Source organism: Rhineura floridana, chromosome 1 (assembly GCF_030035675.1).
Source record: "Rhineura floridana isolate rRhiFlo1 chromosome 1, rRhiFlo1.hap2, whole genome shotgun sequence".
Classification (NCBI taxonomy): Eukaryota; Metazoa; Chordata; class Lepidosauria; order Squamata; family Rhineuridae; genus Rhineura; species Rhineura floridana.
The window spans coordinates 252,022,641-252,049,505 of NC_084480.1; the positions used below are offsets into that span (position 1 = coordinate 252,022,641).

Genomic DNA, 26,865 nt, shown 5'->3' on the forward strand with positions numbered 1-26,865 from the left:
CAGATGCTGGAAATCCTGGGACAGGCAGCGCTTTGGACACCTAAGCAAATAGCTATGCTGTTTCAGAACCTGAGCTGTTTTGGCTATGTTCTGTATCCCTTCTCTCTAGATGGAAGACCATCCTGGCACGAGAAGACCTACATCCCCCTCTTTCTTTAGGTGTGTTAACTAGAATCATAGAGACCTTGTGGAATATTATAGGTATTAATGTGAGGACTAAGGACCTAAAACCAGTTTTCTATTTGCTTTGCTTTTGTATGCATTTCTCAGCTTCAAAGCCAAAACAAAACAAAAAAACAACCTACCTTCCATGACCAAGCAGGAAAATAAGAGGAGAACTGGGGCAAGGTTCTGCTCCTCAGGAGTCAATTGCTAGCCCTACCTACCCGGTCCTCAAGATGGGACCTTCCTGAAGATGAATGACCTCCTGCCTGTGAGGGGAGAAAGTACTTGTTTCTAAACTATTTTGGTTTCACTTTTTAGGGTTTCAGAAAGGTAACAAATCAAAATTATTTTTGTTTTGTTAAATTAGTGCTGGGACCTCTGCAGCCCTTAGCCTAATTTCATGTGGGTGGCAAAGGGGAAAATGGCACTGACGTGCAGGCTCTGACAGATTACTCCCAAGGTGATGCAGCCTTGGACAGAAAAATAGTCTCCCACCCCTGTCTTAAATGATTTATTCTGGGAATATCATGAAACAAAATGGCCAGTGTCTACATACAAAGGCAAAATATTTTACAGACTCTGTTTCAACTCCAGTCCCTGAGATACAAGTAGTAGTCTATACTGTCCAAGGCTCCCATTCATGTAAGTTCTAAAATTATGCTTGTTAGAATAGCAGAGGCTACAACGCATGTAATGACTGAAAACAATGATACATCAGCAAATGACTGATACAAAAGATACCTCTGCTCACCAGCTGTCTAGTCATGACAGCATTGTAACATTTTATTTATTTATTAGATTTATATCCCACCCTTCCTCCCAGTAGGAGTCCAGGGCAGCACACAGTAAGAGCCCAGGGTGGCAAACATCAGAGCCAGGATCCCATGTGAGATTGTGTTGCCCCTTCCGTGAACAGAAAAAGTTTTACCATTTTTCTTTTTCAGAGAAATGGGAAATGTTATACTGGTCAGTATATAAGTAAACTACTTATATGAGCAGGGTTTGTTTATTGTCAACTCAGAACTTACTGATTCAATTCCAGAACAAGACTATGGTCAAGTACAAATTTTAATCAGTCAATTCCAACTTGAACAAAAATAACTGCTCACAGAAACATTCTACTTGCATGAGCAGTATTATTGGAACAGCAAAATCATCTGAAATTGCTCTCTCTTCTCTTCCTTGAAAAGAAACATCCAATTTTTTTGTTTTAATTAACAAAATGTTATACAAGTTTGTGGTTCTGATATAACAATGATCTTGCAAGTATATTACTTGCATTAATTTTTCTGTTGGTCAAGATGTCTGCTGGCATATCACCAGAACCAATCAATTCAAATCCTAGCTCAACCATGGTGTTATTTTGACAATCTGGGTATGAAATTCAAGACATAAGCCCTATTTAGATGTTTGTCCTCCTCACCTGTAAACACACACACACGAGTGGAGGAGGTACCCAGCTTCCTCTGGCACATCACCTTTATTGTATTAGCAGCCCTCCATGAGTTTGAGGGCAACTCATATGAAAAGGAAAGCCTCCTCTACTCACAGAGGATTTCCACATGAATTAGAACTATGATTGCACAGGACACGAAATCATGCATTCTTAATCTTGGGTATAACAACTGTATATACTCCACAGGGATAAATTTAAGAAACATTTTGAACATGAAGAAGTTATAAATGGAGAGATATATCAGTTATACTTTACTGCCAGTGACATACTATACTGAAAATGAAATCTCCAATTAGTATTTTGATAATTAACCATCTTTTCTTACCGTCCTAAGAATTGAACTTCTCCTCTGTGGTGATGAGGAATAGACTTATACTTCCCTAGCTCTCCTTCTGGTCTTGATACGTTGTATCCTACATAGTGAACCCTATAATTAAAATAATTAACACGTGTAAGAAGAATTTAAAATTGTTAAGTCATTTTGACTCATTAACTCTATGGTTGCAATCCTGAAAACAATTAGCACAAATGGGGATAAACCTTGTGGATGCAAGGTATCTTTGAGGTGTTCACCACAGCCACTTGGATGATTGGACAGAAAATATTAAACTATACATAGCTTATCTGTTCAGCCATGCAGAAACAGCTGAACATGAAAGATTCCTCCTGCATCATATCCTGTTCTGTTGGTCTTACTGAAAAAGAAAATCAAAAGTCACAAGCAAAAACGTTGTCTAGAGTCTAAAAAAAGATACCTTAACACAGACAGCAACTGCAAACTGGAAGAACAATAGCCAGCCAGCAGGAACACTCAGAAGAGTTTTCCAACATGCTGGCATCAGTTCCATCAGGTGGATCCAGAGGAATGATTCAAAACAAGTGCAGGCAAGGAATCTCTTTTATTTACTGTGTAACTAAAGGAAATACTGTCAAACATATTCTGAGTTTATTTCACTTTTAATACTATCTTTCTTCAGGCATGTTTATTTAAAGTTCTTTAAAAGAGAAAAAAAATATCATTAATACCACCATTTGAACTGCCTAACATACCGTATATTCCGGCGTATAAGATGACTTTTTAACCCCGGAAAATCTTCTCCAAAGTCGGGGGTCGTCTTATACGCCGGGTGTCGTCTTATACGCTGGAATATACGGGTACTTCGCCAACTGAGGCATTGCTGTCTTCTACAAGAAACAAAAGTGGGCGGGCCGAGGAAGGGCTCCCAAACTGACCCCGGAGATGCTTGGCAGGCACGTGAGTCTAAAACATTAAGTCTACGGCCACAAACGCTGCCGGAGTATCGCCGCGCCTTACACCCTACAGGTGGCGCAGTGGTCCAAACACAACTAAGGGAAGAAGAAGCCAGCCAAGGAAGGAAGGAAAGGAAGGAGCAGAAGTGGTTCGCGCGCCTGCGCGTAGGAGGCGGGGGGGGCAGCTTGCGGCTGCCTGTGGTAGGGAGTTAAAAAAAAAACCAACCACAAACCGGTTCGCCGCTGTGAGGGAAAAAAGCACCGGGTGCCTTGGGCGGCGGTGGCGGAGCCTTCTCCTCCTCCTCCTCCTCGCTTCGGCCATGAGCGTCGCAGCGCTGGTTTCTCCCATGCTGCCGCCGCCGGGGCCTCCGCCCCCCGCCGCTGCCGCCGCCGCCTCCACTGCGCTGCCCGCCGGCACGGGCCCCACTGCCGCTGCCGCCGCTGAGAGCTTTGAGGAGGAGGAGGAGCTGGCCAGCCCCGCCGACAAAGAGGATGGAAAGCGCAGCGGCCGCACGCGGGATTCCGACAAAGGTGAGGCTTTCTCCTTGTCTCTTTCCCGCCGATGACCGGTGGCCCCGATCCGGTGTCGTGCTGGCCTTCTCGGGCCGAGTTCTACCGGGCTTGCTGCCCGAGTCAGTGTGCCTGCGGGGGTGCCGTTCGGCCCTGCTTCGTCCTGACTCGAGAGTAGCCCCATGGAAACTAGTAGAGGTAGCTGGCTTAGTTGCACCAATTTCAGTAGGTCTCTTCTGAGTAGTGTCGGATGCAGCCCTAAGCACCGCCCGGTACCATTGGGTTTACTCTTGAGTCAGTGCGCACATAGGATTTTATCCAGTGTTAGTTCTACCCAGAGTAGACCCACTGAAACCAATGGGGCCTGTCTAACTGAGGCCCTTCAGTTGGTTTATGCCAAGTAAGGGCCGAACCCAGGAAAATCTTCTCAAAAGTTGGGGGTCGTCTTATACGCCCAGTTGTCTTATACGCTGGAATATACGGTAATACTTTTTATGTATGGTGTGATCCGTACTCAAATTGCTTTATAATGAAAGGCAGGATAAACACTTTAAAAACAAATACATTAACAGAAAATGTTAGATATGCAGATATTATTAAGGTGATAGGAATTAGCAGTATGATGTTAAATTATTGTAAGATACTAATACACAAGTGTCTAATAGGCCCCTGCGCATCAAAATATATCTTCTATCTCAACAATATATAGCTTGGTCACTTCCATTTAGGAATTCATCCTATTTATTCTATGAACACTCACCTATTCCAAAGGTCATCATCTTCTCCACCCCATCCCCAGAAAGCATTTGGAAATCCATTGATTTTTTTGAATTGTTCTATTGTTAGTCCACTTACACCACCAAAGAACTCATTGTATGGAAGACTGAAATGACAGCAAGAAAATGTCATTCTCTTTTAATACATTTAGGTAAATATCTTTCTTTCCTCAAGTTTCCATATTTCACTAACAATTCACTTTTTTGAAGAAATGAATACACCTTTAAAATCAAAGGTATCACAATTTTGTTGAATCATTTAAAAATATATGGAAGGAAAGTGTGTTTCTGTAAGATGAAGTGGAGCTGTTGCTACAAACACACCATCTCATAGAAATAGCACAAGAAAAGCACTTACTATATAGTCAGACGGTTGGATTTAGGCTTACAAGTAAAATAAAGCTTTGGAAACATGTGGTAGGATCCAAAGAATAGCAGAACTAGTTCCATGCACCCAAATGGTATCTAGGATTGTGTTTCCCTCATGCCACATAATAACCTATTTTTTAAAAAAACCAAGGAGACTTTCAAAAGCAGCTTGTGATATGGCATGAGAATCTAAGTGGAGGAAAAAATCAGACTGGGTGTGCATCTAAAGTATTTCTAGATCCCACTATATTTTTGTAGACAAGAGAAGTGACTATCTGCAAGTACAAGAAAAGAGGAAAAGCAAAGAGAAGCAGTACAAATAATCAGAACAAAACACCATATATATACAAGGAGTGAGGGCAACAGGAATGTAAGACACCATAAAGTAAATGGATAGCTGAATCAGAAATACTGGGAGCTTTAGAAGCTAGAAACCAAACCTGCAGTGACCATTACAAGGTTAAGCCATGGGGGCAGGTTTTAGGTACAGGAGAAGTGAAGTCAGTGCACATATCATTGGAAAGAGACTTTTTGCTATATCACCTAGTAAGCAAGTTTTACTACGGGAGGGTTGTTTGTCAAAGAATGCTAAGTAGAGAATTTCAGTCTATTTGCACAGCAATGTCACCAGCTAGCCCAATACAATATATATCAATAAGATTAAGAAGGAAACCTTTTAGAAAGCCAAATCTCATAGAAAGGAAACTGTCTCAGTAGAAGGCCTATAGGCCCTATGCAGTAAAACTGCACATATTTTGTCAGTGTTTTAAAGCCTTCAAGACTGTACATATTTTGTCAAAGTGTTTTAAAGCCTTCAACTTTACAAAATGTTTTTTTCCAGCCCTCCCTTCTGAACAAAGCAATGATTTCTTATGAAGCAGAGTACAGTATAAGATAAGACGGCTAGGCAGCCAACCAAAATTCAACTAGTTGTTGACACTGGTCATACTTGCCATCTCTAGGAGAAGGCACAGAGAAGCAGCTAGTGCTGCTTCTAGCAGGCAGCATAACTGATAATGGGCCATGGGGACATGCTCCCTCTTTGATAAGAAAGTGTATAAAAGGCCAGGTTTTATAGCACTCATGATCCCTCAGGTCTGCTCGAGTGGAGAGTTGAAGAAAGCAGGAGAATCATCCATCTGTTCCATTCATGACATCTGATAGGTGATGTATTGTGACATGTATTTCCATGTACTTTGTAACTTTGACTCTGTAATTTGACTTAGAGTTCAACTCAGTCCTTCATCTATTGTAACTTGTTTTAACATGTAACTTGTGCCTTCAAAGTCTTATATTTTGATGTTAAATGGATATTCAGCAACTTCTTTCATACTGATACTGTATGTATTTTGATTTTTCTGTTCCTGCAATGTTGGCTAAGGCTACCTAGAATGCATTTTATTAGTTGTAGTGTGCAAGATATGAATAAATAGCATATATTATAAAGCTTATTCTGCTGTCTGAAGTCTGGCTCCCAAATATAAAATTTCTGGTACCTCTCTAGACTCAAGAATGCTTGAGTGGCACCTTGTCTATCCTCCACCTACACTGGACGATTGCTGTTGATAACCTGTGAGCTTTGGTGAGCTAACATTCAACATACAAGGATTCCATGTAGATCTGGAGGAAGGGAGAAAGCAAGAACCCTCGACCTGTGCATTCACTGGCAAGGGGGCCAGCCTTGCTGGTATTATATGGCACACGTGTCTTTTAATTAGTAGTTCATCTGCATGAACTCTTTAACTAGCACATGTTTTATGCTATTCTAGTGAACATGTAGCAGTACTAATTTTAATACATACTGATGGGATAGGAGGGATGATTGATTTACATTTTTATTTTCCAATATTTTACGCTATCTAATGGCAAAACATTGCTGAACTGTAAATATTGTTTATACCTATAGAGATTACGGATGATTTTTCCACAAATTACAAATGAATTGAGTTCATTACTTACATATACATATATTTGTCTAGCTTTGCAGCAAAATGTCGTGGCATCTCAGCACATCCATAATAATTCCTATCATTTTCAGGTAAGTGATCCACATCATGAAAAATTACACAGTCCCAATCACCATCCTTCATGGCTTCTTTAAAACCAATGTTGAAGAGCATTGCTCGATTAAAAGGTTGTGTTCCAATCTTAATAAAGAAGAAAACAGAACATTAAGACTTTAATCCTTACCTAGGAGTGAGCCCCATTGAATTCAGTAGTGCTTCTGAGTAGACATGGTTAGAAGTGTACTATGAACTGTTAAATGTGAACTGCCAAATGTAATTTATTGGTATAAACTAGCCATATAAAAACTTTAACATAAAGGGTTTTGTTAATATATAAAGTTTACTACAGTCCTTCTAACAGAAATTATTTGATACAACCCACAAAACCAGACATGCAAGACCCCAGTTAAAATTATATAAGCTGTAATACAATCTTTTGAAACAAAATAATTTATTTTTTATTACATCTGATTAAAGGAACTCTCTTAAGGCATTTTGCCAAACACTGGAAGAGTGACATTTCTTGGAAACCATGATCACAACACTGTTGAACTTTAATTAAACCAATCCAAAATATATACAATAATGCATTTGAATGCATTCTAAAACAAATATAAAGTAGCTCACCTGTTCAACAACATAAAAAGCAAATTCCAGCCTCTGCTTTTGTAACACTGGTATCAGGTGTCGGAAAAATATTGGAAGATGTTCATGGCGATTCCGAAAAGGAATGAGTATTGCAACCTTAAAAAACAGAAACCCAACTGAAACCTTTTATGCCAGGATTAGTGAACGACAGACGTTCCACTCAAAACTTAAAACTTGTTGGGATTTTTATTATCCGCAGTGCAGAAATTATGTTTATGTTTAGTGTTGTATTTTTGTACTTTGTTGTACCTGAAGAAAGAAAAATGACCTTAAGTGTCAGCTAAGTTCTTTTTTAAAAAACATCCTTTTTTATATTTAAATAAAAAATACAATGAGTAGGTGTGCAATCCAAACTCCCTTTATGCTAGGCAGGAATGGTAGTGGAATGGACAGAGGTGTTCCTCTGTACAGCCATGCTGACCTCCACCAGTCTCTGCTTGCAGTGATGCCATTGTCACTCCAATGGCACGGAACTCCCCATTCTGTGCAGGGTAGAAGTGCCACCAGTGAGCAGTCAGGCTGGCAAAGTGATTTCCCTGGTCTCCATCTTCTGCCCCAGCCAGCATGTGCAGGAAAGCTATTGACATAGCAGTGGCTCTGCCACTCAGTTAAGGTTTACTGGGCAGTGGCTAAGGTTAGGATTGTACCCTAACTTATTTTAAACAACTTCATTTATTTTTGACATTAAGTCACTTCCATTGGGCTTCTGGACACAATTCTTTAAAGACCTAAAAAAATTGTGACCAGCATCGCTTAGGGATACGCTTTCTCCCATACATGCAGCCCTCCAACACAAGTGATGCTCTATCAAATTATCATATTAAATCAGTGTTGGTAAAGAACAGGGCTTTTTTAAAGTAATCATAAAATCATTGAGTTGGAAGAGGCCTATAAGGTCGTTGAGTTCAACCCCCTGCTCTATGCAGGAATCCAAATTAAAGCATACCTGACAGGTGGCCTAGGTAATTGGTTCCATTGTCGTACCATCCTAACAATTAGGACGTTTTGCCTGATGTCCAGTTGAAATCTGGCTTCCTGTAACTTGAGCCCATTATTCCATGTCCTGCACTCTGGGATGATCAAGAAGAGATCCTGGCCGTCCTCAGTATGGCAACCTTTCAAGTATTTGATGAGTGCTATGATATCTCCCCATAGTCTTCTCTTCTCAAGGCTACACATGCCCAGTTTTTTCAGTCTCTCCTCATAGGGCTTTGTTTCCAGTCCCCTGATCATCCTCGTTGCCCTCCTCTGAACCTGCTCCAGTTTGTCTGCATCCTTCTTAAAGTGCATCCTTCCTAAAATAGTATTTGCCTTTTTTGCAGCCACATCACACTGCTGGCTCATGTTCAGTTTGTGATCAACAACAATCCCAAGATCCTTCTTACATATAGTATTGCTGAGCCAAGTATCTCCCATCTTATAAATGTGCTTCTTTGCACTTTTCCCTGTTAAATTTCATTCTGTTGTTGTCAGCCCAATGCTCTAGCCCATCAAGATCACTCTGAATTTTGTTTCTGTTTTCCAAGGAATTAACTATCCCTCCCAATTTTGTAAAGTCACTTAGAATTTTATTGCTGACTAGTCAATTGAATAGCAATGTTGAGGCTTTAACAACAACAACAAAAATACTACTGAGGATTTAAAAATAGATTTGTTTGTTATCCTGCATCTATCACACATATGTGACTTTTAAACTAGAGTTTGATTTGAACTTCTGGTTTGGATAGAAAAGTAGAATCTATGTTATGTACATGTGTATAATTTTTATGTACTATATCCTTCTGAAGACATGTTCCAATATTGCAAACAACAAACAATTTCAGACTTTGAAAAAAGTCACCTATCTTTATAATATCTTTCACATAGATTCAAACATCTTAGAAGAATTTTTAGATGTTAAGAAATTATCATTTTCGCTTTCACCTCACCTTCCACCGTGGTTTACAGTCGCTGGGCTTCCAATGACCACCTGGTTCAATGTCTAAATCTTTCAAAAAGCTCTGCTGAATTTCATCAAAACTAATTTCACTCATATTGACATCAACAAAGCCTCCTAGACAATGAAAAGAATAAAAGATTTTTTTTATTTAAAAATTATCCTATTGTTATTTATAATTAGCACAGGCCCAGCAGGGGTCCTAATTTGGCCCAGAACCACCTGCCCCACAACTGATATCATATGTCATCAGGTGTGATGCAGGTAGAAATGCAGGTGCTAAGAAACAATCAGGAGCCCTAAAGTGCATTCGTGAGCATTCTTTGACAAGTGGGGCTTGCATTCTGCACTTTTTAAATTTTGGCACCAAATGTAAGCCCCACTGGGATTAGGTCCAGTCAGGAGCTTTCAAGTGCAACCAATTTCTGCCAAAAGCAGGGTTTGCAGTCAGCACCAATCAGATGATTGCCGCCAACTGCAAGCCCTTTTCAGCAAGGAACTTCCTTTGCACCCTGGGTTGAGTTCAAGCGGAAATACAAAGGAAGAAAGGAAAGAACTGGGAGTGCACTTAGAGTGCACTCTGGATTCTTTCCTTTGAAATTGGGTCACCTGATATCAAGATGACATTCAGTGATTGACAAGTGGATAGCCCCACCCACCTGTCAAAGTGGACTGCAGGAGGAGAGGATCCAGTCCATGAAAAAGCAGGGGGTGGCTAGCATCCAAAAGAGAAACCAAAAAAGGGGTCAAAGACCAAGATGCTGGAAAACAGGAACTTTTATTATAGATAAAACCCAACGCGTTTCAGCCTATTATCTGTTGATTGAGACATTTGACTTTGACACAGTACAGAAAGTGATTTGCTGGTCTTATAATCTTATAAGCCATTATCCCCTGATGAAAGCCTGCAGATAACAGGCTGAAATGCGTTGGGTTTTATCTATAAAAAAAGTTCCTATTTTCCAGCATCTTGGTCTTTGACCCCTTTTTTGGATCCAGTCCATGAGCCAGATCCTGTTCCCCACCCCATCATAGATACTATTAAATAGGAAAATAGGAAGGAATATAGAAAGCTACCTTATGCCAAGTCAGACCATAGGGTCCATCAGATCAGTACTGTCAAACTGATTGGCAGCAGCTCTCCAGGAATTCAGGCAGGGGACATTCTCAATCCTACATGAAGATGTCAGGGATTAAACTTGGGACCTTCTGCATGCAAAGCAGAAAGAGATAGCCTGACCACTGTCCATGCTCTGGTTTCCTGCAGGTCGGACTACTGCAATAGGTTGGACTACTACTTGCTCCCACAAGATGCAGTAATGGCCACCAGCTTGGATGGCTTTAAAAGAAGATTAGACAAATTCATGGAGGACAGGGCTATCAATGGCTACTAGCCATGATGGCTGTGCTCTGCCACCCTAGTCAGAGGCAGCATGCTTCTGAAAACCAGTGCTGGAAGCCTCAGGAGGGGAGAGTGTTCTTGCACTCGGGTCCTGCTTGCAGGCTTCCCCCAGGCACCTGGTTGGCCACTGTGAGAACAGGATGCTGGACTAGATGGGCCACTGGCCTGATCCAGCAGGCTCTTCTTATGTTCTTATGTTCAATGCACTCTATATGGTGCTGCCCCTGAGGTTGGTTGGTTATTGATTTATTGAAACATCATAAAAACAGACTTTAAAATATATGAAAACAAAACATATTTAAAAGCATTTTAAAGAGCTTTAAAAACAGGTTTAAAAATCTATTTTTTAAAAAAGGTTTAAAAACATTAAAAAGCAATTCCAAAGCAGACGCAGACTGTTAGCATGGAAACTTCCGCTAGTGCAAAATGCAGCAGTTCAGCTGCTCATTGGGGCAGACTATCACCATCATTTTATGCCACTGCTGAAAAAATTGCACTGGGTGCCAGTTAGGTTCAGGTAAGTTCAAGGTGCTGGTACAGGTGCACAAAGCCCTATACAGCTCAGGATCAGCTACTAAAAGATAGTTTCACCCCTTATATACAAAACCAATTACTGTGCTCTGCAGGAGAGGGCCTCCTGCAGATACCATCTAATCAGGACATCTGTATGATGTAGAAATTGGCCCTTTAATGTGGTGGCACCTGTCCTTTAGAACTCCGTCGTAGTACATATCAGACAGGTGTCATCTTTTCAGCTCCTATTACAAATGTTCAATTTTCAATAAGGATTTTGGAAAAATTGTTTTATATATGTGTTTATTGTTGAAATTGTTTTTATGTGTTTTATTGTTGATGTGTTTATGTTTTATAGGTAGCAATTCATAAATTTAATAGATAAGTGAAGCAAATGCTCTATCTCAATATTTTGCTGATACCTGATGCAGTTTTCCAGGTGTTACCACATTACCGTTTAAGAGAAGATATGATGTCCAGTTGTCAATTGCACTTAGACTCATTCAAATAGGATAATACTACTTTGCTGAATTTGTTTTGGACTACAGTAGGGCCCCGCTTTATGGTGTTCCACTGATGCGGCACCTTTCATTTTCAATTTTAAAGGGTTTTTTCCCCCTTTTGTGCCGTTTTGCGCCGTTTTTGCATCATTTTCGTGCGACGCGGCCCATTAAAGTATGGGGTTCCGCTTTACGGCATTTTCCGCTTTACGGCGGGGGTCCGGAACAGAACCCGCTGTATAAGCGGGGCCCTACTGTACTAAATGTTATTGGCCATTTCCCCCAAATATTAATAGCTGAATATAAAAAAGTAAACCCTCAAATTAAAAAAAAAATCCAGCACAACCATGGCATACTGGTTCACACTTCACAGCATGCAAATTTGCCACACTAATAACTACCCCATGATGTGAACTGGACATGAAATCCATCTTTGGAAACATGTACTAACCATGAATCAGAGAACATGCCTCTCCGCATTTATATGCATGTATCTTCACTTTATACTTTATTGACCATATCACTACAAACACTGGCCTTGTTTGGTGATAATGCTAAACTACACTTTAGTGTTACATGCATGACCATGACACCCTTCTCCTTTCCTCCTCTAGCATAGCCACAGGGAGATTAGAAGCATTTGCTTCTGTTTTCAACTAGCTACATTTTGTTATGGTTAAACAAGAAGTGTAATCAGATTTAACAATAGTTGAAATAAACCAAGGTCATAAATCATGGTTTGAAATTTACTTCTTTGGACATCTAATCACAGTGTGTCTCTGTTCAGACACAACACTAAACTGCAACTAGCTGAAAACAGAAGCAAACACTTCAGATCTCCTTCTCTGGCACAGCCTTAAGGTTCATTCATGTTATACTAAATCATACTTTAGTGTTACATCTGTAGCAATGTGCACATGCCACAAATATGCATGCTATACAAAGTGTGAATTTGCCCTATGACTTTATCAGATTCTTGGCTAACAGAATCTGTTAAGCTCTTGCCACAGCCTCAATATTGAGAGAAATTTGCTGTTTTGAGACTATCTATTAAGCAGAGCAAGACCTACATATTAATAATAAAACATTTTAGTTAATGCAAGCTCCATATCACAAGGGTACAAGACAGCTTCATTAAATGCTATCTCATGCCTGTTAAACCCTGTCCTTAAGGTCATTTACCAGTTCCTAACATCTCTTGAAAATACTGCATGACTAACCACAAAACCAAGCAAGGAATAGGAAACTTCCAAAATTTATTTTTCCACTTAACATTTTTTATTATTTAAAAAAAATTCTAACCCGCTTTTCTTCTACTATGACAAGGGTGGGAAACATCCAGCCCACAGATCAATCTTGGCCCACGAAGATGTCCAAATCTGGCCCACAAGGCCATTTTCCCCAAAGTACGGCCACCTGTCAATCAGCTGATGAGTGGGAGGCTGAGGTTCAATACTTTACTGGCTGTGCATGCCTGTTCCCTTCTGGGAACAGGCACCTGTAGCCAATGTAGCAGGATTTAACCCCCCACTTGTCAGCTAACAACGAGGAGTTAAATTTTGCTCAGGGAACAGGCATGTTTCTGCTGCAGGAAAGAAACCTGCATCTTGCTTGCACCTCCTGTAGCAGCAGTGGCGGCAGGAGGGATGAATGGAAGAACCTTTCTCTCCCCTACCTCGCCACTGCCATCACTGCTGCTATGGGAAGCATGAGAAAGAAAACCTTTGCTAGGAATTTTGACAGGTGGGTGGGACAGCCCCACCCACCTGTCAAATTTCACCTGCGAGGCCAATCCTGATAAGGTATTCTAGTTATATAAATTATACTGGTATTCATCTAGGAAATAATTTTAATAAGTACTTTATTGAAAGATACTGTTTCAAAACAATTTGTAATAGTCAAACAAGGTATATGTTAAGGTAAACTTACTCATGTAGGGCAACTTTTCTGGACAAGGCTGGTAAGGAGAATAAGTGAAGTTTTCTGGAAGATACATCGCAGTTTGTGCAAGGTTATCACTTGAATTGTTGTTTTCAAGGTAATCTTAATAGAAAGAAATACAATTTCAAATTAAAAGAAAGGGGAAAAAACTTATTCAACAGTTTCTATATTTGTAAGGTAGTTTTGTTGTTGTTATGTGCCTCCAAGTCAACTACGACTTATGGCAACCCTATGAATCAGCGACCTCTAAGAGCATCTGTCATGAACCACCCTGTTCAGATGTTGTAAGTTCAGGTCTGTGGCCTCCTTTATGGAATCAATCCATCTCTTGTTTGGACTTCCTCTTTTTCTACTCCCTGCTGTTTTTCCCAGCATTATTATCTTTTCTAATGAATCATGTCTTCTCATTATGTGTCCAAAGTATGGTAACCTCAGTTTCATCATTTTAGCTTCCAATGGTAAAAAAGGTAAAGGTGTCCCTGCACTTGTAGTGCGAGTCGTTTCCGATTCTTAGGGTGACGTCTTGCGATGTTTACTAGGCAGACTGTAAATATGGGGTGGGATTGCCAGTTCCGTCCCCGGCCTTTCTTTACCCCCCAGCATATGCCGGGACTCATTTTACCGACCACGGATGGATGGAAGGCTGAGTAGACCTCGACCCCTTTTACCGGAGATTCGACTTCCTCCTTCCGTTGGAATCAAACTCCGGCCGTGAGCAGAGCTTCGGCTGCGTTACCGCCGCTTACCACTCTGTGCCATGGAGGATCTTATTCCAATGGTAGTTCTGATTCAATTTGTTCTAACACCCAATTATTTGTCTTTTTTGCAATCCATGGTATCCGCCAAGCTCTCATCCAACACTACATTTCAAATGAGTTGATTTTTCTCTTATCTGCTTTTTTCACTGTCCAACTTTCATAATCCATATATAGAGATCAGAAATACCATGGTCTGAATGATCCCGACTTTAGTGTTCAATATTAACAAATAATTCTATACACACTGACATCTGCATATTACTTATTTGTAAAACTTCTCTCTCATCTATTTTCTGAGGATCTCACAAAGTCACAATAGAAAAACAGTATTTCAAGGTAGAATACAATCCCCAAATTAAACCAATAAGCCAAAAAAAACCCCAACAATGCAATAATAATTTCAGCAGAGGCAGACACCAGACAAAAAATATTCAGCCAAGGCCTTTTTAAACAACCACGTCTTTAACAGCTACCTCATTCCATATGGTGACAGGGCCTGATGCACCTTGCTTTGCAAGGCACTCCTCAAAGTGGCTGCCACCACAGAGAATTCCCTAGCCCTGGTTGCTGTCAGCTGCACTTTGTGACATCAAGGCATCTGGAGCAGAGCCTCACATGACAATTGGTGAATTCTAGGAGAAACACACAGAATAAGGCAGTCCTTAAGGTTCCCTTTGGCCAAGCCATTTTAACTGAGCTCAGAAGCAAATTGGCAGCCAAATTAGTGTGACAGAATTCAAGTTGTCTAGCACCCATCAGCAATTATCTTTCAATTAATTATCTGCTTCTGACATTATAATATTTTTTGTGCTCCATTAAAATTTTCCTGATTGCGAGACTTCTGGGAAGGGTTGCTTTGCCTGTGCTGCCTCTGAGACGAGCTCTTGTCTCAGAAGAAGCTTTTTCAGCTTTAAAATCAGTCACAACGCTCTTTTTGACTGGTAAAGATTTTCTCCTGGTCAGGGAGAAACGTAGAGATCAACCGCAAAGCCTGTTTTTGTGGGGAGGACTGGATTTCATTTATTTATGAGAGAAGGTTCAAACTGCAATGCCGGACGGACTTTCATCAAGCTCTTGCTGATTACAACGACACGTTTATCTTTTCTTTAAAGAAAAACGGACTTCAACAGGCAGATAAGCATCCTTCTTTCTATTTTCTTTTTTTACTTGGTTTAAATTGGTGTAGCAAAAAAGAGATTTGTCAATGAATCAGCTGTGAAGAACTTCTAGGTGAATTTATGGCTTTTCTCTTTCACTAACGAAATTAAGGAGGAAAAAAATCGAAAAAGCTTATCTTTGTTTTTATCGCAAAAAGCTGTCCTGGAGGTGCATTCTAAAGATACCAACGGAAGAGGGATTTCTATTTCGAGGAGGGGGGAACAAAAACTTTTTTTTTGGTCTATTTCATTTTGACGAAGCTGCTTGTTCACGACGCCACTAATTGTTTTGATGTTGGGAACTAAGTTTGTTTTTGTATTCCTGAATACATAGAGATAAGGTAGGCTGTAATGTCTACACTGATATAAGCAAGCCTGGAACATTAACCCAATTGTGGCTGAAATAATTTTTGTTCCTGTGGTTTTAAGAAAGACAACCAGGAAAGTGATTGAGACCATGGAAGAAATTATGTTTCAGAAAATAATGGCTGAGATTGAGATAACGAAACAAACCCTGAGACAGGGTAGACAGGAGATGAAAATTGAATTTAACAAAATGACGCAGGAGCTTAAAGAAACAATGGATTCTGTGAGAGAGGAGTTTGATGGGATAGGGAAGCTACAAGCCCTGGAGATTGGAACAAATGTGAAATTGGAAAAAGATTTGGAGTTTATGGATGTTAGAAATAAAGTTTACTGTTTGGAATTCAACGTTGTCTCTGAAGAAATTAATGAAGATTTTGGTGGTAAAGTTATCAATGTCTTGGATAATTTTCTGGACTGGAATGATATGATGGAGCTTGACATAGAAAAAATCAATGGAGTTGGCTACAGATATGTGACAGTGGAGAAACTCTTAAGAAATGAGCCAGTGCATTTTGTAAAAAAGAAGAACAGAGATATGACTTTGCAGCAATATTTCAGCAACATACTCAGAATTCTTGACTGGAATGATGTGATGGGGCTTGACATAGAAAAAAGTTATGGAATTAACTACAAATATGTGAAAGAGCAGAGATGCACCCAGAGCAGAGATGTGACTTTACAACAATATTTCAACAACATATTCAGAACTGATGGCAAGGACATATTTGTGATGGGGGAAATTCCCATCAGACTCTTGTTATATGACTATGGCTATGACAGCAAGATCATCATGGGATACTGATAATGGATGAATGGATACTGAAACCACTGGATTTAACAGGACTATTGAAGATGGAAGATGGAATTAATATTGATAATGGAAGAATGGTTGTGGAAATTATTGGACTTGGCAGATTTGACGAGATGGATTAATTGATATGTTTGCTTGGACTATGGCTATGACAACAAGATTATTATGGGATACTGATAACGGAAGAATGGCTACTGAAATTACTGGACTTAACAGGATTATTGAAGATGGAAGATGGAATTAATATAGATAATGGAAGAATGGCTATTGAAATTATTGGGCCTAACAGATTTGAATTAGATGGATTAAGCCATTTGTTTATTTGGAGAAAAATTGAAAGTTATATCTCTCAAGGAATTGAAACCTCTCTTGGACTTTTTGTGGAAAGAATAAAATAATGTTTATGAGATTTGATGATTAATTAAGATAACTACTGGAGGAAAGTGATTTTATAATATAATTTTAGAGATAGGATTGTTATATATTGTAGACCTATAACTGATCTGCGACAAATCGGAAGTCAACATTTTATTTTATTGTTTAATTGTTTTTGTTTTGCTTTGTTTCTTGTTTTTGAAAATTTGAATAAAAATTAATGATAAAAAAATATATTTTCCTGATTGCCTGGGCATTTTAAAGGGGTTACATTTGTATTTGGTCTATTTTTTTTTGTTTTTAACTCTTGTCTTTTAGTTTGTATTATTTGATGAAGAATTATGTTTTGCTTTTATTGCATTTTATTCTTGTTATTCTTGTACACCATCCTAGGATTTATTTCAAAAGCATTTTATAAAATTTATACATTTTAAACTAGATTTCACTCAACAGGTTGTTACTAAAAAGTTATAAGATTATTACTTTTAAAAGGATAAGTAAAACATTCTTACCTGTGCCATTTAATGTAGCATTTTTATTAGAATACAGCCTGATCATATGTCCTATTGTTTTCACATTTTCTTTCAACATTATACCTCTTGCTTGTACCATAAATAGATATGTGTTTGCTGTTGAGGAAAAAAATCATTCAAAATTAGCTCCAGTTTGAAACTAATTGTATAACATTTTAGTAATAACCAGAGTGAACATTTTTAAGACAAACAATCATTGTTAAATATAAAGAAAGGCTCTGGCAAAAAGAAATAAAAAATTTGAGGCCTCAAGAACAGCATGGAAGTAAAATGTACAAAGTTCACTACAGTAGGGCCCCGCTTTACGGCATTCCACTTTACGGTATTCCGCTGATGCGACGGCTTTCAATCAGGGGAAATTCCCCATTTTAAAGCCGATTTTGCCGTTTTGCGGCATTTTGGAGTCATTTTCGCGCGACACGACCCATTAAAGTCAATGGGTTTCGCTTTACGGCGATTTCCACTTTACGGCGGGGGCCTGGTCCCTAACCTGCCATATAAGCGGGGCCCTACTGTATAGAGTACTAGTCTTTTTCTTCACTAACTCTGCACACTTCTATTAGATGTGAGCATAAGGCGATATATTTTTCAAACTTCTTTTATGCAAAAAAAATTGACATAATTAATTACATATAAGTCTGGCATATGTTTCCTGCTGTGTTTTAACAGTGGTTGACGCAGTCAGCACTGACAGTACTTACAGGATCTCCCAGGCAAAAGCACAGAAGACTGTCATACCACCAGATATGCTTCTGCATGGCCCAGTCTCATGATATATTGGTAGCATCCATAAACAGGTAGCCAAATAGTTTGGGCAACTCACTGATATCACCTCTTCTCACACCACTATCTCTCTTCAAGAGAAAGATCACAATGTTTACTGATCCATGTGGCAATCTGCTTACAGACATTGTTGACATGCCACAGGACAACCTATAGGAGTGGGTTAAGAATCAGAGGATGTGATCGCCTAAGGATTTTCTTCCATATGTGGTAGGGCTGTGACAAAGTCAAACAATTTGCGGAGCAGGTTTTCAGGGATATAGGATCAATGACTGGGCAAGAAACTGGATATGATCCAAAACTGGTATTATTAACACTCTTTGTTGATTAATATAAAAAGTTTGAAACATAAGGAATTAATAACCTTTCTACTAGTGGCAGCACACCAAACAATAACCTTCTAATGGAAATCTGTAAATAACCTTACTTTGGACTAAAATCATACAACAAGCAAGCGGACTCTGACAAATTTGTTTACTTGGTACTTCTTTATTTTAAGCAACCAGGACTATTCACTAAATCCCGCATCCACACATGATCAGTTATGGTTTGACCTCTTAAGATGACTTATGAAATGGAAATAGAAATTTGATATAATACCTGAAATTATTTAGGGGGAAGGGTTAATGGGTTCTTGTTACTGTTTTTCAAGTTCTTTGGAATCCAGAGTGTGCACTGTATGCTAGTTTTTGGGGGGAAATCATAATTAAAGAAAAAAGAATCCTGCATAACTGTACATAAAAATATTTTTTACCCAATGCAAGATTTCTTGTAGCATAAATCATGACAAGAACTCTTAACAGTGTTTACAGCTAACTGAAATGTCATTGCTAAAATCAAGAACTCAAAGTATCACATAAACTATATAAACATATGTAATTTTTGTCTATCTACATTCTTTTAGATATCCTGAAATCCAGCAATATAACCCTGAATGCAAACAAATTGAAGAAAATTTAGTAAACGAATTGCAATCAAATCACACATCAAAATAAAAAAGGGTAAGAAAGTATCATAAAATCATGGGACTTTCACAGTGGATTATCTTTTCTGAAATCAATTAAATTTTAAACTACACCTCACTGTAGTCTAATTTGTAGGCAGACAATCCCTAAGGAAATATATTTCCTTTGAAACCAGTGTGAAATCAGTTTTGTTCAAACAGTAAATAAAAGGTGCTATAAACAAAAATGTGAACCTGATCTTAAAAATAGGTAGTTTTTCAATAAGGTGAAAGTTCAGTGCAAGTGAACATTAGGATTCTCATAAAGGTAAAGGTGTCCCCGCACTTGTAGCGCGAGTCATTTTCGACTCTTAGGGTGGCGTCTTGCGACGTTTACTAGGCAGACCGTATATATGGGGTGGGATTGCCAGTTCCTTCCCCGGTCTTTCTTTACCCCCCAGCATATGCCGGGTACTCATTTTACCGACCACGGATGGATGGAAGGCTGAGTGGACCTCGACCAGAATAGAAAGATTAATTTTCCTACTAAACACTCTTATGAATAAATGCTTTATTAAAACTCTAATATATCGTAGATCCTATAATCTAAATCTTATAGATCTTCCCAATTTTTTATTTATTCTTTTTGAGGCATATTCACATCCATATGTTTCCAAATTTGCCATTTATCTGTACCAAGAAACATATTAAGTAATATGTTTGGGTGCAGGTGGTTTATTTATTTATATGCAGCTCGGCACTACTCAAGACACCACAATTTAAAATCATCATGTCATAAAGCACAATAAAATGTATAAACTGTGCATTAAAAATACAACAAATGTAGAGACTACAGAAAAAGGATAACCTTTAAATAAAACAAGATATTTCAGCTGTTTTAATACTTGATGCAGTTCCCAAAAGCAAGAAAAACTTTCTGTGAACCTAAACCAGTAAAAAGGAAATCCCCCCTTCCAAAAACCCTTTAACTTACTATTTCCAAGTCATCACATCTGGCGTCTTAGAATAATGAGTATGTCCACTAGCTTTCATTGACAGAAAATGATCAGCTAAGGCAGTAACTTGATTAACACAATACAGAACGGAAAAGCATCTCCAGCTCATATCAGTCCTGTCCTGATAGCATCAAGACTCCTTTGCTTCTTCCCTTTCTCTTCTGTATCCCAAGTCTTTTTTGCCTTCCAGTCATCTCTGCCAAGAGACTTTTGCTTCTTCCTCCTGCTTCTGTCACACAAGTCAAACCTCAATTCTGCTGTTATATCTATTATGCCATTACACTCTGGGCAGTGCATGATACAGGGGCCAGGTAAAATTTAAGGTTTGTGTAGTAGCTGCTAAAAAAGCTATGATAAGATCTGCCGCTCAAAGAAAGAATTATTTTTAAAAGCCCTATGAAGCAATTCTGCAAATCAAGGACAATGACTGATTAAATTCAGCTGGTTACAATGATGCTGAACACTGCCATTTTTTCTAGCAACCTCTGAAGTGTCACTACTGCCATATGATAATCTCTGATAACAAGTGTCCCCATAGTGTGGTGCAGTGGTTAAGGTGTTGGACTACAACCTGGGAGACCAGGGTTTGAATCCCCACATAGCCATGAAACTCACTGGGTGATCTTGGACCAGGCACTGTCTCTCAGCCTCATGAAAATCCTATTCATAGGGTCACCATAAGTCGGAATTGACTTGAAGGCAGTACATTTACATTTTTTATCATCATTCTACAAATAGTATAATACTGTGCATGTTTGTTTGGAGGCAAATCCCCCTGAGTTCAATGGGGTTTATTTCCAGGTACATGAGCTTAGTAAAGTTTGCCCACCAGAAAGTAATGGTATTGTGTATCAGTATTTTAACTATTCTAATGGCCATTTCACACATTATGCCCTGGGAAATCCAAGTTTGCCACTAAACACCAAGAGTTACAGCCAGTCATGATTCTCTGACAAATGACACTGTATGTTTCTTTAGTAAAGCAATGTACATCTAAAACTGTAATGAGACCATCCCTACAAATAGATGTGTAGATGAAGCCTAGAAGCAACAATGTCCACAATGGTTTTTTGTTTGTTTGTTCTGAAGTATTTCCTAAATAATTTCTACTCAACCTCTATGAACACACCCCTTCCATTTGCCAGTTTATTTTTGGATTTTTTTTTTTTACAAATGTATTGAATTTATATCCCACCCTTCCTCTGGAAAGAGCCCAAGGTGGCAATAGTGCCAACAGTATGATTTTGATGAATGATACTATTTTGAACCAACAAAAGACCCAAAAATCAGAATAAAAATATTTATATACATGAACGGAATAACTTCCCTCATTAAACCAATCTCATTATAAGCAGGTAAAGACACATTCTCATTCCTATGAGTGTTCTAAATACTATGCACACTTTTTTCTTTGGTGCGGTATCCAAAAATATTAGTGAAAATGGGCACATTTGTGCTTGTCTCCAATACTGGGAAGCACCAGGACACAAAAATGAATACTAGAGAAGAACAGTGAGGGTACTTTTAAGGGGGGGGGAGTGCTGACTGATGTAGTAAGTGCTGCCACACTGTCAGGAGACTTTTTTTAAAAAAATGACTGCTGTAGAGCACTTTTGTGGAAATGCTGAGAAGTAGTCAACCTTTACAGAAATCTTATTTAAAACTATCCAAAGCTTTCTCATTGTGTTTGCATATGCTGTTCTCTTTAAAAATTATGTCACAAGTACTGTCCAACACACACCCCTAACTTACAAGTCAAGCATCACCACAAACAGGGAGGCGGATCTGATTTTATCAGCAGCAAGAATGACCAGCTGGAATACTGATCAAACTGGTATTTTCTCCTCTTAGAAGCCCCATTCCTACATGTTATCATTAGAACAAGTGTGCATCTGTCACAACAGGCGAATAAGAACAATCCATGACTTTGAAACATAGCCTTCATATGCATTTATTGACCATGTACTCACTAGGATAGACGTTTGATCATCATCATATGCTTTGCTATTCATCTAATACAATGAAATTACACCAGTGTAAAATGACAATTTATGAATTCATACATGCATATTTATCACTTAATAGCTGCAATATTAGGTGATGGCTTGCATGTGTGAGCGCAGCCACAAGATCAACCACTATGGATTTCCGTTATCATCTCCTATAATCTCAGACACAATGCTTTTCAATGGAAAACACTGAGCTTGGGTTCAGCTGTAAAGAAAGATGTCATCGTCGGCACACATGTATGAATTAACCAAGTCCCAAATGAATCCTTGGGGCCGTGTCAGAATGGCATGCCCTTTAATCCCACCCCCGACCTTGAAAAACACACGCGGGGACCTTCTCTTACCTATTCCTGGAGCCACATATATGAAATAGAGACAAGAGGAGGAGAAGGAAAAGAAGAAGATGAAGACGAAAATTGAGCGATTGGAGACTCGCAGCGCCTTGGTGAAGAGAGACATCCTCCAATTCCGGGGCAGCGGCGGCTGCGCTTGCCAGGCAGAAGGTGCCCCCCCTCAAAAAAGAAAAACCCAGCCACCCACGGACTGGATGCCGAGCCAAACCAGCCGCTAAGGCAGACGACAAAGCCAAGAAAGGGACCTCAGGCTAGCAGGAAGCCCAACCAAGGATGGGTTCATAGGCATGATCGGGACGAGGGGGCGGCAGGCTATCCCACACGGCGGGCGGGAGGGATGGAGAAAAGGTCTAACGTTCAAATAAAGGGGAGGGGGCGCCCCAAAGGAGGGAGGGGTCGGTGATGGGTTAAGGAAGAGGAGGACGAGGGTCTACCGCCGTGAAGGGAGAAGGCGATGCTTCATGACGCAGGTGTGAGAGAAGGAGATGTCGCTGGGCACGGCGGCGGCGTAGTGGGTGTTAAACGGCGAGCCCACCTCACTCTAAGCCCGAGCTTGGTCAGTCAGAGTCGGCAGCGCTCCTCCTGGCCGGGGGGAGGGAGCAAGAGGTCTAGTTAAGCCTGCTGAGGAGAGGCTGCTGCTGTTGGGCTCCGGATCCTCTCAGCTCGCCGGAAGCGATCGCAGCCGCCCCTGGTGGTTCCGCTGCCGCTACCCACAGCCACCACCCTCCTGGCGGCCGGCGGCGTCAGCGGCTGCAGTAGCGCCATCCCTACCCCTCTTTCTCCGGCTCTTGCCCTTTCCCTTTTTCCCTTCCGGAGGTCGCCTCCGCTCTCCATAGGAGCGGGACTCCTAGACTACGGCGGTGAGAAGCGGGCGCGCGGGGGGCTTTCCAGCGAACTGCAGGAGTCTGTGGCTCGAGCGAGGGCGGGAGCGAGCGCGCCGCTCGCACTTGCCTAGGTTGGCAAGGCGGTGGACTCAGCGAGGCCGGCAGGGAAAGAATGGCTCCGCTCGCCTGTGGCCGAGCCAGTGCGGAACCAGAGTGAATGGGCGGAAAAATGGCAAATGCAATTCAATATAAACAAGTGTAAAATTATGCATATTGGAGCAAAAAATCTTAATTTCACATATACGCTCATGGGGTCTGAACTGGTGGTGACCGACCAGGAGAGAGACCTCGGGGTTGTAGTGGACAGCACGATGAAAATGTCAACCCAGTGTGCGGCAGCTGTGAAAAAGGCTAATTCCATGCTAGGGATAATTAGGAAAGGTATTGAAAATAAAACAGCCGATATCATAATGCCGTTGTATAAATCTATGGTGCGGCCGCATTTGGAATACTGTGTACAGTTCTGGTTGCCTCATCTCAAAAAGGATATTATAGAGTTGGAAAAGGTTCAGAAGAGGGCAACCAGAATGATCAAGGGGATGGAGCGACACCCTTACGAGGAAAGGTTGCAGCATTTGGGGCTTTTTAGTTTAGAGAAAAGGCGGGTCAGAGGAGACATGATAGAAGTGTATAAAATTATGCATGGCATTGAGAAAGTGGATAGAGAAAAGTTCTTCTCCCTCTCTCATAATACTAGAACTCGTGGACATTCAAAGAAGCTGAATGTTGGAAGATTCAGGACAGACAAAAGGAAGTACTTCTTTACTCAGCGCATAGTTAAACTATGGAATTTGCTCCCACAAGATGCAGTAATGGCCACCAGCTTGGATGGCTTTAAAAGAAGATTAGACAAATTCATGGAGGACAGGGCTATCAATGGCTACTAGCCATGATGGCTGTGCTGTGCCACCCTAGTCAGAGGCAGCATGCTTCTGAAAACCAGTTGCCGGAAGCCTCAGGAGGGGAGAGTGTTCTTGCACTCGGGTCCTACTTGCAGGCTTCCCCCAGGCACCTGGTTGGCCACTGTGAGAACAGGATGCTGGACTAGATGGGCCACTGGCCTGATCCAGCAGGCTCTTCTTATGTTCTTATGTTAGTTTTATTGTATTGGACAAAAAGTTGTATTTGGATAATGCAAACACTTAGTAATGGAATTGAACAGAGAGATCAACCGCTTTAATGTATTTATATGAAAATTCCTAGTAAGCGCGTTTAGGACTGTAACCTTTTCCCCCTGCCCCCTTTCCAACACTTTTCTGAAATGAGCAAAGCTCACTTCTTTCTGGGTTACCCAGAGGGGTACCCCCTATTAAGTCTTTTGCAACAAAAACAATCAAAAGAGTCTTGGCACCTTAAAGACAAACAGATTTATTTATGGCATATTCTTTTGTGAAAAGCCCACTTCTCAGATGCATGAAGTGAAATCTTGGTTGGCAGGTACATAACAGAAAATAATTGTGAGGTGGGCGTGGGATGACAATGAGATGCAAAAAATCCTGTCAGTGATAATTAGAACAAACATGTTAAATACACCTGTAACCTTGTACAGTAGCAGACTGGTGATTGTATTAAAACCTGTAGCGGGACAGGAAGCCATTTGCAAGAAACACTCATGGAAAGTACATATATCATGGCATTGTTAATTAACACAAGGGTGGGGAATCTTTCAGTGTGAGGTTCACATGTCACTAGTGACATCAGAGGGTCACATGCCAGTCGTGAGCCGGACCAAGGCAAAAATGGAGGGAGCAATTAGTGTATATAATAATATTAGAATATTATTATAAGAATAATTGAAGTCTATGTGGAAACAAGATAAAACAGGTCTCCTCCTTTAAGTACCTTGGAATATATTTTGACAAGAAAAATTCTTGGAACATTCACCTACAGAACAGCACAGAAAACAACCCGAGCTATTTTAAAAAAATTATTCTAGGGTAAGTGGGTTGGTAATTCCAGTGTTAGGTCCAAACCCAACAACGCAAGCCGTCACTACTTACTCACCTCACATCCACCCGGGAAGGTGCGGAGTTGAGAGCAATGTCCCACTGCCAGAGGCCCAGGAAATACGACACAATTATTTACCTTTGCAAAGGGGTCCCAACACACCAGCAATGAAAGTGTTCCTTGGGAAAAGGTTGCTCAAATCCAATACGGTATCAAGATCTGGGGGATGAGGCAGAACAACTTGAAGGAGTTGGAGGTCTGCCAAAACAAGTTTCTGAGATACTTATTGGCAGTACCTCCAGGGACCCCAGCCTCATTTCTTAGGATAGAGACAGATGTGGAATTGGTTAAAGGTAGGGTTCAGAAGGCAGTACTTCTGTATTATAAGAGGCTTTTGGATATCACAGAAAACCACCTTCCTAAGCTTTGCTTGAGAGAACAATGGAAGAAGGGTGGTTGGTCCAAGTTATGCCAAGAGTTGCTGACCTCTAAAAACCTCCCACCAGATATCATTCTGGGAATTAAAAACAAACTGAGAGACTGGATATACAGGATGGATAATAATCAGGATTTAGATTTAATCCTCAGTTTTTTCTCATTGGTATTGCTTGCTGAAAACAAATCATGAAAGAGCTCTGTATTTACAAATGCTAAGTTTTTCTTCTTTGAAAACCGCATTCACAGAATTACGCTTTCAGACCATGCCCTCAGCTTTTTTGGACGGAAGATTAGTTCCAAGAAACCTATGGCTCTGTATTTGTGGTGGGGGAAAGGAAGAGGATATTTCACACTGCCTACTATACTGTCAAATCAAGTTCCTAGGGAGATATTCCTGGGTCAGATTTTGACATCCCTACAGGGTGAGACTACCTCTGTGAAAGTATGTTTGTTACTGTCAGATTGTGATTCATATGTCATATAAAAAACAGCTTTGTTTGCTAAGGTAGCAAAACATTTGTGCAGTTACTTTGAGTGCTATTGCTATTGCAGTGGACTGTACAGGGGATTTGCTAAATTGAACTGTGTCTCTATTTCGTTACTGTTATATATATTTCTCATTTGGTTTGTAATGGCTATTAGTCAAATACAATAAAATGAATGATAAAAAAACTAGTGTACATTATACCTTTGTGCAATAGGCTAGTTTCTACACACCCCTTTCTATGCTCCAAGGTATTACCATATTTCAAGGAGGCATTCCAACCAGGCAAAAACCTCAAGGTATAAAGCAGGACCAGTGTGATCTGGGAAGAATTCCAAGGGCCAGAGAGGCCTGAAGGCCCACATTCAGCCCCTGGGTCTGAGATTACTCACCCCTGAATTAGCACACATAATGTGATCAAAATACTTTGTCTCCATTTTAACCCACAAGTGATGGCATTTAATCTTAATGAATTGTAATCCAGCTGTTTCACACTTTTCTTCTTCTTTTCACGTGCCTTTGTTCCAGAATGGCC

General features: G+C 40.2%; 1 protein-coding gene across 2 annotated transcripts in view; it reads right to left on the reverse strand.

Moving 5' to 3' along the window:
* Window positions 1-23,317, reverse strand: part of B4GALT6 (beta-1,4-galactosyltransferase 6) — a 28,184-nt gene extending 4,867 nt beyond the window's left edge. For both annotated transcript variants that reach the window (XM_061598792.1, XM_061598706.1), the window contains exons 1-8: window positions 22,569-23,317; window positions 17,453-17,569; window positions 13,462-13,575; window positions 9,110-9,234; window positions 7,161-7,277; window positions 6,487-6,674; window positions 4,143-4,265; window positions 1,947-2,048 (exon numbers count right to left, since the gene is read on the reverse strand). In XM_061598792.1, coding sequence (XP_061454776.1) covers window positions 1,947-2,048; window positions 4,143-4,265; window positions 6,487-6,674; window positions 7,161-7,277; window positions 9,110-9,234; window positions 13,462-13,575; window positions 17,453-17,569; window positions 22,569-22,683 — 1,001 coding nt within the window. In that variant the 5' untranslated portion in view covers window positions 22,684-23,317. The remainder of the gene's footprint in view (window positions 1-1,946; window positions 2,049-4,142; window positions 4,266-6,486; window positions 6,675-7,160; window positions 7,278-9,109; window positions 9,235-13,461; window positions 13,576-17,452; window positions 17,570-22,568) is intronic.
* Window positions 23,318-26,865: the final 3,548 nt, after the last annotated feature.